Source organism: Lepisosteus oculatus, chromosome 5, assembly GCF_040954835.1.
Source record: "Lepisosteus oculatus isolate fLepOcu1 chromosome 5, fLepOcu1.hap2, whole genome shotgun sequence".
Classification (NCBI taxonomy): Eukaryota; Metazoa; Chordata; class Actinopteri; order Semionotiformes; family Lepisosteidae; genus Lepisosteus; species Lepisosteus oculatus.
The window spans coordinates 49,150,080-49,162,224 of record NC_090700.1 but is presented as its reverse complement, the minus strand read 5'-3'; the positions used below and the strand labels follow the sequence as shown (position 1 = coordinate 49,162,224).

At 43.1% G+C, this 12,145-nt stretch overlaps 2 protein-coding genes across 3 annotated transcripts in view; both read left to right on the top strand.

The window, feature by feature from the left end:
• Nucleotides 1-328: 328 nt before the first annotated feature.
• On the top strand, nt 329-4,920 carry selenos (selenoprotein S). Of its 2 annotated transcripts, none has more exons than XM_069190596.1 (6): nt 329-522; nt 1,626-1,751; nt 2,118-2,224; nt 2,425-2,514; nt 2,620-2,686; nt 3,686-4,920. In XM_069190596.1, exons 1-6 carry the CDS (start codon nt 441-443, stop codon nt 3,763-3,765), a joined length of 552 nt encoding a protein of 183 aa, XP_069046697.1. In that variant the 5' UTR covers nt 329-440; the 3' UTR covers nt 3,766-4,920. The 2 variants fall into 2 exon arrangements, with proteins under 2 accessions (XP_069046697.1, XP_069046696.1); XM_069190595.1 differs by having other exon boundaries at nt 2,617-2,686.
• A 95-nt stretch (nt 4,921-5,015) lies between these two features.
• chsy1 (chondroitin sulfate synthase 1) overlaps nt 5,016-12,145 on the top strand; it is a 55,887-nt gene continuing 48,757 nt past the window's right edge. Inside the window, exons 1-2 of the mRNA XM_006628826.3 lie at nt 5,016-6,642; nt 9,322-9,817. Of these exons, the coding sequence (XP_006628889.1) occupies nt 6,329-6,642; nt 9,322-9,817 (810 nt within the window). The 5' untranslated portion in view covers nt 5,016-6,328. The remainder of the gene's footprint in view (nt 6,643-9,321; nt 9,818-12,145) is intronic.

The following is a 12,145-nucleotide window of genomic DNA, read 5'->3' as shown; positions in this document are numbered from 1 at the left end:
TACCAGTGTGTAGACAAAGGAACACTCAAACAGTAAGAAAGCTATGGAAATATAAGAAGTGCTATGTGCTATATTTGAGTCCCTTTGCTTTTGTAGTAATGTGTATTGCTAATTGTTGATGTTCTGTTATATAAAAAATGTCTAAAATATTAATGAATATGGATGAAGAACTACTACAAGGACCATATTTTCCATTGATTGTGCGTCGTTCCTGCACAATACTACAGTGCGATGACGAAACATTTCCACCGGTGGGCGGTGTCTGTGACATCACATCCTTCTCTGCTGCTGTCTGGCCGCCTGCCGCTGCTCCACGTCACCCATCGCTGTGATTGGTGGAGCGGGCTGAGGAGGAACTGGATAACAAGCGTTGCGGAAACGGGCAGCCTGCTGTTATATAGAAGCGTTTTGTTTTGTTTTTATCTGTGCTTTTGGTGAAAATGGAAGTGGATGAGTCGACTACTGAGATTAAAACTGAGACACCTCTCAAAAACCAGGACCTTAGTTTTCTACAGCAGAGTTGTGAGTTTTAAAGCCGCTTTGATTATCTTTCCAGAAAGTATTATTGTGTTACTTTTTAGTAGTAGTACTGTTATGATGGTCAAGCTACACATCAGCATGACAGGATGTTATACCCAATAACGATTAAATTATTGCATACTGTTGATCTCGTTTAACCGAGTTGTCATGTTAAGAAGCCACAGCCATTTTGTTCTCCAGGTTTGGTACAGTTTACTGAATGATCCTGCTAACTGCGCAACAGTGATTCGGAATCGTGCATGAATGCACCTGACACTCCGTTCTCAAGCAATACACCAGTTTTACTAAATTTAGGAAACTAATAATCCGAAACGGTATACTTTGGATTTGTGTTGTATGTTGAACTACTTTCACACGCGAGTAAAAATCATGCGCTTTCACTCTTCGTTAATCTTGTACTTCAAGGAAATGAAGTTTTCTACCAAAAACCGACTCTCACGGAGACCACCTCTTTTCTAACCCAGGACAGCTGAAATCAAACACGGGAACTGCTTTGTATTGTATGTCGGGTATTTTCAAAACTGTCTGTATGGACAGGCAAGGAGTTGTGAAATGAACTTCAACAATCCACATGAAGGCAAAGTTATATTCTGCAGACCATTATAAGTAATTTACATTTCTTAGGGACTTCAACTTGTCAAGAAGTAGATCATCCCTGGTAAGGGTTGTGGTAAACAGGGCATCTATCTTGGAGTTTTAGGGCTGAAGGGAGGAGTATATACTGGAAAGGATGCTAGTCCATTGCAGAAAGTACACAATCACTCAGGGACAATCTCCCATTATCATCTTTGGAAGGTGGGTGGAATTGTACCTGGCAAAAACCCGTGTTAACATGGGGAGATGATGCAAACTCTGAATGAAAGAATTGGGCCCTAGAGCTTAGATGCAGCAGCATGAATTATCATGCCACCATACTTTTCTTAGCAGATCATAGAGGTCCTTTTTAATTTTTTACTTAACGTATTTCATGGAATACTTCTGAATAGTTCAGAATTGCCTTCAGTGTTAATCTGTTTGCCATAATTCTTGATTGAATTTGAAGCTGTACATTTAACCTGCAGCTTTCTGTGTGTCTGTCTTTGCAGTGGGAGCTCTTCTTTGTGATTATGGCTGGTACCTGCTGTTCGGGTGTGTTGCTCTTTACCTGCTTGTCCAGCAGCTGAGTAAGAGAAGAGCAGAACGGCATGGATCAGGTCCCGGAGATGTTCACGGTCAGTGTACAGGCCTGCTGGATTATTACTGAACCGTAGGCCCAAACGGGCCCATAAGAGTTCTCATTTCTAAGCCTTTTCTGTCCAGTGTATTGCCTTATGATATCATTCAAGGTTAAGGGATGACTTGTGCTGAATACATTCTGCGAACAGCAGTGAAGATTATTGCGTTGTTTGGTGTCTTTTCCTTTTCTGTTTTTTTTTTTGTTTTTGTTTTTGAGTGTGTAGTTTGTGTTTGTTGTTTTATTTTCCCTTTTGGCTGGTGCCTGAGCTGCATGTGTCTCTTTTTTTGCACCGTACCTCTTAAACGGGTCATCCTGAAACTTGAGAGCTGTTCTGAAGTTGCCCGTGTTCATGTTTGAAAAGATCCTTCGGCTGTGGTGGAGCGCCAGGCAGCTTTAGAAGCCGCCCGTCGAAGGATGCAGGAGAAGCTGGATTCTAAAGCGGAGCAATTCAAAGAGAAACAAAAGCAGGTGTGTACTGTGTGGACCTGTTTAGTGTTATATTAACCGTTTGATGGGGGTGGTGTTAAAACATCACCCGCAAACATTCAGTCCTCATATGCCAAATTAAAAATAAGAAGCTGACAGTTGGGGGAAAACTATTAGTATCCCAGTGCTGAAAAGAGCAGATCTTGTACTGCTGACTGCTGATCCTGTGTTTTCCTCCTTAGCTTGAGGAAGAGAAGAGAAGGCAGAAGATCAAGATGTGGGAGAGCATGCAGGAAGGGAGGAGTTACAAGGGCAACCCCAAGCTTCTGCATGTGAGCAGTCGTTCCAAGCAACATATTTCATCGCATATGTATGTTGTCAGCCTAGATGCACTGCTCAAGCTAAAAGTAACCTCTTTTTTAAATATTCTGCAGCAGAACACAGAGGAAGCCAGCTCGACAACCGTTTTAAAACCCAAAACCAAGAAGCCACTTCGAGATAGTGGTGCGTACGATCGGCCTCTTTCTCATGTAACGCGTCCCGTGCTTGGATGTGCTCTTGGAATTTTTCTAGACAGCCTTTTCGAAGTCTCGTTTTAAGATGTGGGTGCAGTTTCTTAATTTTGGAAATAAAATTGGATAGTCAACATAGGGGAACATTGGCCAGCCATCTACATTGGAGAAACAGGAAGGAGACTCGGAGACCGCTTCAGAGAACATGTCAGGGCTGTGAAGATTAAAGATCTCTCCAAGCCCATTGTTTCTCATTTCACCTCTTGACGGCCACGACCACTCTAATCTCCCCGTCTGTGTTCTCAAAGACGGTTTTCCAAACTCATACATCAGAAAGACCATCAAAACTAAAATTATTCTGCAGCTAGGATCACACATTCTCCCTTCCCTTAACGACAGATTACTGTTCTTTTAAATTTTCTCCATTCATTGGAAGTTTCATTTCACATCTCTCTGCACCCATTCTGACTTCACACCTCTTGATTGGCCTCTCTTTCTGTCCCCTGCTCCCGCCTCTCACTCCTCCTCCCTCCCAACCTTTGTTCTCCCGCTACTTTACCTTTGCCTACTGCCCTGTCTCTCTCACACCTGAAGAAGGCTCCACGGCCGAAACGTTGTGTTCTCTTTCTTCTTTTTTTCAGCATGGAATAAACCTATTACTTGTTCCATAGGGGAACATTGTACATTTTGCATACTGAATATTCTATATGACTTAAACTAGCTGCTATGATCCATGTTTTATGCAGTATTTTCTAAATGTAAGAGATCAGGCATCTTGTAAGCAACAAGGCAAAGTGTTGCTGACAGTCTATTAATACTCAATCTTGTATTTTTTGCGAGTACTAATGTACTTCCCTGTACTTGTAAGCAACCAGAGGCAACTTGTAAAATAATTGCACTCCTTGTGAAACCTCTTCACAAATGGCTTGATGAAGGTGCTCTTCTGATTGCAGCTTCAGCCGAGATTCTAACGGTCTGTGTCATTTTTCAGGGTTCAACGCTCTAACGGGTGAGGGGGGAGGGTCCTGTACCTGGAGACCTGGCCGGAGGGGACCCTCTGCTGGAGGATGAGGTTAAAGCAGGTCAGGGTGACACTGCTGCAGTGACCTCTGACCCTGCTCCAAGAGCATGCACAGATCTGCTGAAAGCTGGCAATATTCATGAAGTCTTACAAGCGGCTGTTCCAAAACCACCCCCCCCCCCCCCCCCCCTCCAACTCAGTTTGGTTTTAGCGTAGCAGTGACTTATGGAAACCCATCCATATCTTTATTTCTGGGCACAAAAAAAGCTTCATCTGTCCTTGTGTACGGGGTGTTGTGTAAAAAAAAAAAACACCTGCAGGTGAAATGCAGTTCCCAGGAAACACTGTGCAATTTAATGGAAATGAGATGCAGGTGAATTGGATACCAGGTACTGATTATGCCGGGTGACAAAGTAACCATTTTTCTTAGTACTCCGTCTTAATCTATGTTGTTGTCCTAGACAGCAGCACGCAGTATTTAGCCATCAGCTGTTGTAAATACTGATCAAATGTCAACTGTAAAAGGTGATACTGCTACTTAGGACTAAATCCCTATGTTTTTTTTATTCAGCTCTGTCTGAGCAGAACGTTGGATGGAACGAGTCTGCTGTGCTTCTGAGATCGACGGCTTTTAATGATGTCACCCTTGTAAATGGCAGAGCTGCCAAAGGGGGTGACTGATGAGTTTCAGGAGAATGTGTGTGTTCGTGGGTTTTTTCCCCTTTTGTAGTGCTTTATTCTGTGAAGGCTGGCATAGCCAGGTACATTACAGCTCAGTCTCCTAGTCTTGGACCCAAACTTAATTGTAAAAAGTTTCAGACTTTTCTATCTCCGTTTGCTACAAAATGCATTACTAAGCTAAGGGAGTTTGTAATTAACACAATTGCTTACCCACATCATAATTTGGCTGAGTGATGCATTGTTTCCTTTTTGAAGCTTCAATTGAATATGCATTATAAAAACTGCAAAAGTGGTTGCAAAGAGGAAATTGGCACTTTAGCAAAAGTTGAACTGCTTCCCAACCACCATTGTTAAGTATTGAATGGAATATTAAATAAGTACCATGTGGTCTTCGCTTCAGAATTAAAATTGTGTGATTAAAACAAGGGGAAGTCTGGTGTGAAAATTAAGTTTTTGTGTTCAACATTATACAGTGAATCCATGTGCTTTTTTTCTGTAAATAAAAATGTGACATGCACATACAACTTTGTTTTTGTTTGTGTCTTAGTTAGGATTTTGACTTGAGTAATGTAAAGACCCAAAGTCCAGTCACTACTCTTGAGAGATGCATTTTCCTTCAAGTGGGCAAAAACGATGATTTTATTGGAAACAAATATGTATGCGTGGAAGCAAATACACGTTTATTGTATTTTGTTTGTACTTACATGTGCAGTTTCATTTTTTGAGTAGCTTCACTGGAATTGTCTTTGTAACAGAATTCATACAATTTAACTTAAGTATTGCACAGTAGTTTGATTTTCACATCACAGGCTGGATAGCAACACATTTTCAGAAATGGATTATGCATTCATGGTATATATATATTTTTTTTAAAGGAGGGTTTCTTGAGATGGAGTTATGAAAGCTACAGATGTGAAACTGAACCTTGTGTGTAATTTTAACAGAAGTGGCTGTTGCATTATTCCAGGCTTCCACTAGAGTGTGCAAGATTGTCGGGAACTGAAGTTCTTTCAGTTCATTGACGAAGTTCATACAATAGCTGCCAGGACTGAGTGAGGAGCAGGTAGTATTGTATTTCGAGACATATGAAGAAAGATTGGGACACATTCAATAATCGAGCCACTGTCCATATTGTTGTGCTTTGATGCTGTGCTTTTATTTTTCTGATGTCAGTGCAAAGATGCATTTTCAGTAATGTTAAAACTTTTCTTATCTTTATGAAAAGTTGGACAAAACTGTGACTGCATGACATCAATGTTGGCTGAAGTTCGGAGAGCAGCTCATTGATTATGCAACTCAATGGATAATAACTTGGCACTCTTATTAAATGTCATAATTGTTTTCATATGATCAAGTACATTGTAACATTTTCGTGTATCTTTTTTTCTTATCCGTGTTCTGCAGCATTAAAATTAGGTAGCTAGAAACGTAAGAAATATCACTGTAGTTATCACTTTTTTCGAGGTCTTAAAAAGTTAGTGCAATTTAACGCGTATCATCACTTTTTAACCAATCAGCCTTTCGCTACGGTAGCCCATCAGGACATACTGTCCGCTTAAGCCGCGTTGCTCCGAGGGGTTCGAACAGACTGACAATGGCGAGATAGACGGTGGGATGGAGGAGCTTCGCTTACAGCAAGGAAGGCACGGCGGACTTAGATAATGATCTATTAACAGGAAACCTCAGAAATCTTAATGATAAGAGGAGTAACATGAAACGGACGGTGTAACTACAAGCTGTAGGAGTGACGGGCCGTGTTGCTACGTATGCAGCAGCAGCAAGGGGGAAGAAGCGCTAAGAGGAGATCTCTATCATGAGAGAGAGAGATCGGAGCATTGTGGAGGTGCTGCAATTTTGCAATTAAAGGTGGCCGTAACAGACGCTGTGTGCAGCACGAATAGCGGTGGGACCGAGTTGGCGACGGTTTAGGGAATGGCAGGTCGAAGCCGCCGAATATGGTTCAGCGTTCTTCTGGGGCTGGTCGTCGGGTTCACGCTGGCTTCCAGACTGATTTTGCCGAGGGCCACGGAGTTGAAGAAAGCTGGTCAGAAGCGCAGGGCAAGCTCCGGCGGCTGCGGGTTTCGCGGGGGTCTGAGGAGAGACTACAACGGCATGCTGGTGTGGCAACCCCAAGATAAAGGATCCCAGGCGACGGTGAAGCCGGTGCCGAGATCCAGCGACTTTCTGTTCGTCGGCGTGATGACCGCGCAGAAGTATTTGGACAACCGAGCAGTAGCGGCTTACAGGTATGTGTAGCCAGGACTCTCTGCCCCTTGTGTAACTTAACTGCTCTCCCCTGCTTCGAATTCCTTAATTCTTTAATTAGTATCCCTGGGCAGAAAAGACCGTCTTCATTTGCTTACACATATTTTGCTTGGGTTTGTGTATTGATCTCAGATCAGTTGGTCACTGCAGGTGACGGCTCCGTTGCTCGTGTTATGTCACCGGGGTATGCCGTTTAACATCAATATTCACCTGTTTTGTCCAACATAGACTTTGAGTGAAATGACCAGTGTTCCTGCAGGTATGTGAATCGATCACCCAACAGAAATTCAGTAAACCAGTTAACGCTACAGCTTCTTTAAAATGTTCCGTATGCAAAAAGAGCGATGTATACATATGACACAAATGACATATCTGTACGTCATTTTAATATTTCAGTGTACCTGGCTATGGCTGCCTTACTCTGAATGTAAAATGTTTTAATGATGCTTCACGTAAATTAAAAAAGCGAGGACCTTGTTGTATACAGAGAAAAAGTATACCCGTCATAACGGGGTGTCCCAGGTAAAGAAAAACAGCGCGTCTCGATGAGGATTTTAAATCGAAAAACTCTTTTAAGTATTTTTCTGCGTGAAACACTAAAGTGGATTGAAATACATAACAGTTTTTTTTTTAAAAAAAGACGTTCTTCAGGCGTACTTTCCGGAAGCGTTAATTATGGTATTGGCGTGAAATTCTATACATGTAACGGCAAAATCTCTATTCCTGTTACACATCTATATTTTTGGAAGGCGGGAGCGCTGGTGCGTTTTTTTGAGGAAATTCTGCCCTTGCTGTTTCCATGAATTCGACTTCAGGAATGTAAAAACTGCACTCTCCAGATTGTCTAGTTTTCAATGGCATAAGTGAAACAGGGATAACATTGTTCAGATGCCTTCCGTGAAGGGCAGAATTTACAGCGTTAGTCAAGAATCGCACGTCTCGCAGGAACGGCTGTCTAGCCCCCTCTATTCTATACAACACAGACCTACCTGACAGCCAAAATAGACGCTTCCCGTGATTTAAGCGAAAAAATATTAAAATGATGGTGTGTAACGCTATCATAAGGACTATTTAGGTTAAACCTTGGGCTATAAGTAAGCAGCATGTCAAGTCAGACACTTCATTTAAAATTCTCCTCTAAAATGTTTTGGGTGTGATTACGTGCCCATAATTATCACAGTTGGGTTTAATACTGAAACAGAAAAGGTTGGCAACTATAAGATATTAAGATGACTTGGCTAGCATGTGGTGTTGTAGAACAGGGCTAAGAAAAAAACAGACTTTTCCAAGTCTAGAGGTCGAAATTAAGGATTGGACTGAAAAATTTTGAACAGAACCAAGAGGCATTTCGTTTTCATGAATTCAGTCATGTGAAAGATCGTTCTAATTATTTCAAAGACAAAGAATTAGCAAGGTTGAATATTTGCAGAACCATACCAAGAACGTTTTTATTTTACAGGATTTCGATTAAATGGCCAGAGTGCTGTGCATAATGTGTTTAAGTAGTTGTCTCTTTTTCATGTTCAGTTTTATGAGAAACAAAAAAAACTGAAGATGTTACATTTCCTGTGTCACATTCAGTGATTTGACAGATAAGGAAGAATGGAGTTCTTGTTCTGTGGCCAAAACCCATTTCAAGTCATGCAGCTGGTAGATCTCTTCGCCCAACCACTCTGCTAGATCCCCAGTCTGATTTTCTTCATCCTCTGCCGTTGAAGCACCAAACTGAGCTTCCATTTTTATTGCACCCTCATTTAGGAGGTAAAGGGCCCTGTGAAAAGTATGCTTCCTGAACTTAACTGACTCGCTCTTGTATATAGGAAGGACACACGCTTTCCTGGCTTCTGTTTTGGCGTGTGCAAACAAGGATATGAAAATGGTATTAAGTGTCACAGCCGCTTTCCTTTTATAAGACTGACACCTTCGAGTCAGACTTCGCGTTGATTGTTTTTAGATTTAAGATTATTAAATGTAAGCCGTTGAGCACGACAAACAAGATAACCGCCGGGTCTCACCCGCGGAAAAGAGCTGGATTCTACCTGGGGTCATTGCAGTTTTAGTAAGGTCAGTGCAGACATGACAGGTGATACCTGGGAACCGTCATTAAGACGGCACTGTATCTTTGGGTGCAGCCATGGCCCAATGTTGGAACTCTTGGAACAAAAATGAGGTCTTCCAATGAGGACCTACTGTAGCCCGATCAGGCCAGGAGGTGTGTGCTCCACACAGCCCAGTCCTATCCTGCACTTCTTGCGTTGAGGGTCACAGTATGTGAAATTGAGCCGCATGTTCCACAGCTGGCAGTAGCTTTGAGACCTGGAGGATTGTTCTGACCAGAGAAAGTGTTGGCGTTCTGTCTCCTGCTCATCCAACCAACCACAATGTCGCCCACTCCTGCGAGTATCTATTCATTTGAGTGGGACTTCCTGGTGTTTTGGTTGGCAATCGTGTTACCTCATTCTGTGAAACTGTCTGAAACGTATATGACGTTTTGGGCGGTTATGCTTTTACGATGAAAGAGTTGGCTTTCAATTTTTTCTAGGTCCTCAAACCGCTTGAGGATTATAACCAAACGCCCGATCTAATGTGCAGAATTTTTACGGAGGGTTGCACGATTCATATATCCACTGTTTCTTTTCTTGTGCGTTTGCATCCTAAAGGACCTGGGCTCAGACCATACCTGGCAAGGTGGAGTTCTTCTCCAGCGAGGGCTCGGACACCTCCATCCCCATCCCCATCGTGCCGCTGCGGAACGTGGACGACTCGTACCCGCCCCAGAAGAAGTCCTTCATGATGCTCAAGTACATGCACGACCACTACCTCAACCAGTACGAGTGGTTCATGCGGGCCGACGACGACGTCTACATCAAGAGCGACCGGCTGGAGAGCTTCCTGCGCAGCCTCAACAGCAGCGAGGCCATCTTCCTGGGGCAGACCGGCATGGGCGCCCGAGACGAGCTGGGCAAGCTGGCCCTGGAGCCCGGCGAGAACTTCTGCATGGGCGGCCCCGGGGTGATCATGAGCCGCGAGGTGCTGCGCCGCATGGTGCCCCACATCCGGGAGTGCCTGCGGGAGATGTACACCACCCACGAGGACGTGGAGGTGGGCCGCTGTGTGCGCCGCTTCGCCGGCGTGCAGTGCGTCTGGTCCTACGAGGTAAGCGAGACGGAACGACCGACTCCTCGTTGCCTTTCAGGCGGGTCGCGGGTTTCGTTCACATGGGCACGAAGTTTCTGCTGACCTGGGTCAGTGCAGCAGTGCTGGTGTTCCCAGTTCGAGATCTGGGCATCGCTGCTGGGTAAGGGCCGGGCCATTGGTAGGCCTTTCATGCGTGTTTGGCAGATCATGGTTCTGGACCTCTCTGTTGATTAGTCATGAAATTGAATGACCTTGTTTCACTAAACGCCTAAGTTGGAGGGGTTACTTGGGGGTTCGTGAAAAGGATCTTCATGTTTTCTGGAAGAAAGAAACTGATTTTATTTTGTCTAAAATGACTCACGTTTTCACCCATGTATACAGCTGGGTGATTTTAATGAAGCCGTTTGGGAGACGTACCTTGCTCAAGGGTTCGAATCCCAAGTGCATCACCTGGGGGTTCGAACTCACAACCTGCCAGGTATGAGTCCAGAACCCTAACGGCTGCCCATGATTTTATTTATACACTTTTACACTTTTATTTTTATTATACACAAATACCATTATGACAGGGCAAATAATGTGTGACAGTGTTGCGTTTGTGTTGTGGTGACATTTCGAATCTCTCGCCTTAATTTGGAGGTGAAATAAGGTATCCAGGGTTGGTAAACCTGCCTCTTTCTTGATTCTGTGGTTCTGAAGATCTCACTTAATCAAAACAGCACAAATTGAAAACTGTCACCCAGAGTAACTCTCAGCTGTTCCCGTCTGATGCTCTGGTTCAGCGAGTCCTCTGTACACTGCTGTCTTCAGGACAGCTCAACTTCAGTGGTACTTTAGTCCCTAGGAGCCATATTCATCTTGTTTTCCTTGAACCCCAAGCTCCCAGTTAACTAAATAATTCAGTTGTCTGAGTAGGATATGATTTCACAATTGCAGGCCCCTTTATGGAAGAGTGGAAAAAGTTTTAAAAGATGTTAAAGGTTCAAGGGTGTCTTAACCTTCAAAATATTTGTAGACCGGGAGGGAATCAATGTGAAGTGGCTGAGTGGAGCACTCAGTCATTTACTGGAGGACTTAACAAACCTTTGGCTCTATAAGTGATCCCATGAATTTGACAGTTAAGAAGCTAAATCGCCAGGATCCACTTTAAGTCATTCTGACACGGTAATCTGTAATGTTTTTAATGGTGCTCAGTTTATTCTAAACTCCCTAAATGTTTTCTGTTTATGTGCGTTCAGTCATTGCAGGGTTTCTGGAAAGCTGTGTGGCCAGCACTTGAGGAGAAGCTCAAATTGCCTTGTTAATTCTTAAATAAGGTTCTTTGTAGCTACAGACACTAGTTGTTCTTCTGCACACTCAAGTGATACATTAAATATTTGGAACATGTTTTGTTGGCCTTCTGCTCCAAAGGCAGAAACAACAACAAAAAATAAATCTCGGTTAAAGGGCTTACTCTGAAACAAAATCTTAATCCTACCTCTGATCAATGTGTTACATGAACAAGCAGAATACACACTAAATGTACTGGGCTGTAGGAAGAGGAATGTTTATCTGGAAGGATATTTTCCCTTATGTACATGTAGTCTGCTTCAGCTTTCTCATTCTAGTCTGTTGTTTTCTAAAGTTAACTCTGCAGAAGGCCATATTGGTAGTGCTGTAGCGAAGTGCACTTTTGGACACTATGAATTGCTGCTTTTCTTTCCCACAAAATGGGGACAGTTTTTTGTAATGGTCTTGGCTTTTACAGTTTGTTTTGTATGGCATGAACAACATCATGTCATCATCGCAAGCACAATGAACTAGGGCAGTGCTGCCTGAAATGTGACTTGGGCATGTGCTGTTTTCCTCTGTAAAGAATGCTCTGATAATAGGGGGAACGCATTTGTAGTTTTCCATTGTCAGGTTGTGAGGTAATGAACACGTTAGATTTGGCTGTATAAACCCACCTTACATACCCCTGAGCAAGCTGTTCATTATCCATTAAAGAAGCGAGTAACTGCACAGGTTCTTCTGGATTTTGAGCAAAGTGGGTTTCTGACTGAGGGAGTGAAGAGTCCCTTGAGACTTACATGAGTTCGTGTGTTGAGAGGAGCCCACGGTGTTAGCACTTAGGTGCGTTAGTTTTTCGGTTGATTTCTCACATGTGAGCTTACATTTTTATGACTAATATGTAAACTTCAAGTTAAAGGGTAACAGCTTATTTTAAATCTAAGCAAATGTTCCTTGGCCAGATAGTGGCTAAAGCTGATTAGTAATCTAGACAAAGCTAAACCAGCCATCAGCTTTGTGGTTCACCAGTAACTCGGGTCATCAACTCGTGAAGTCTTACAGACAATGGAAGGGACC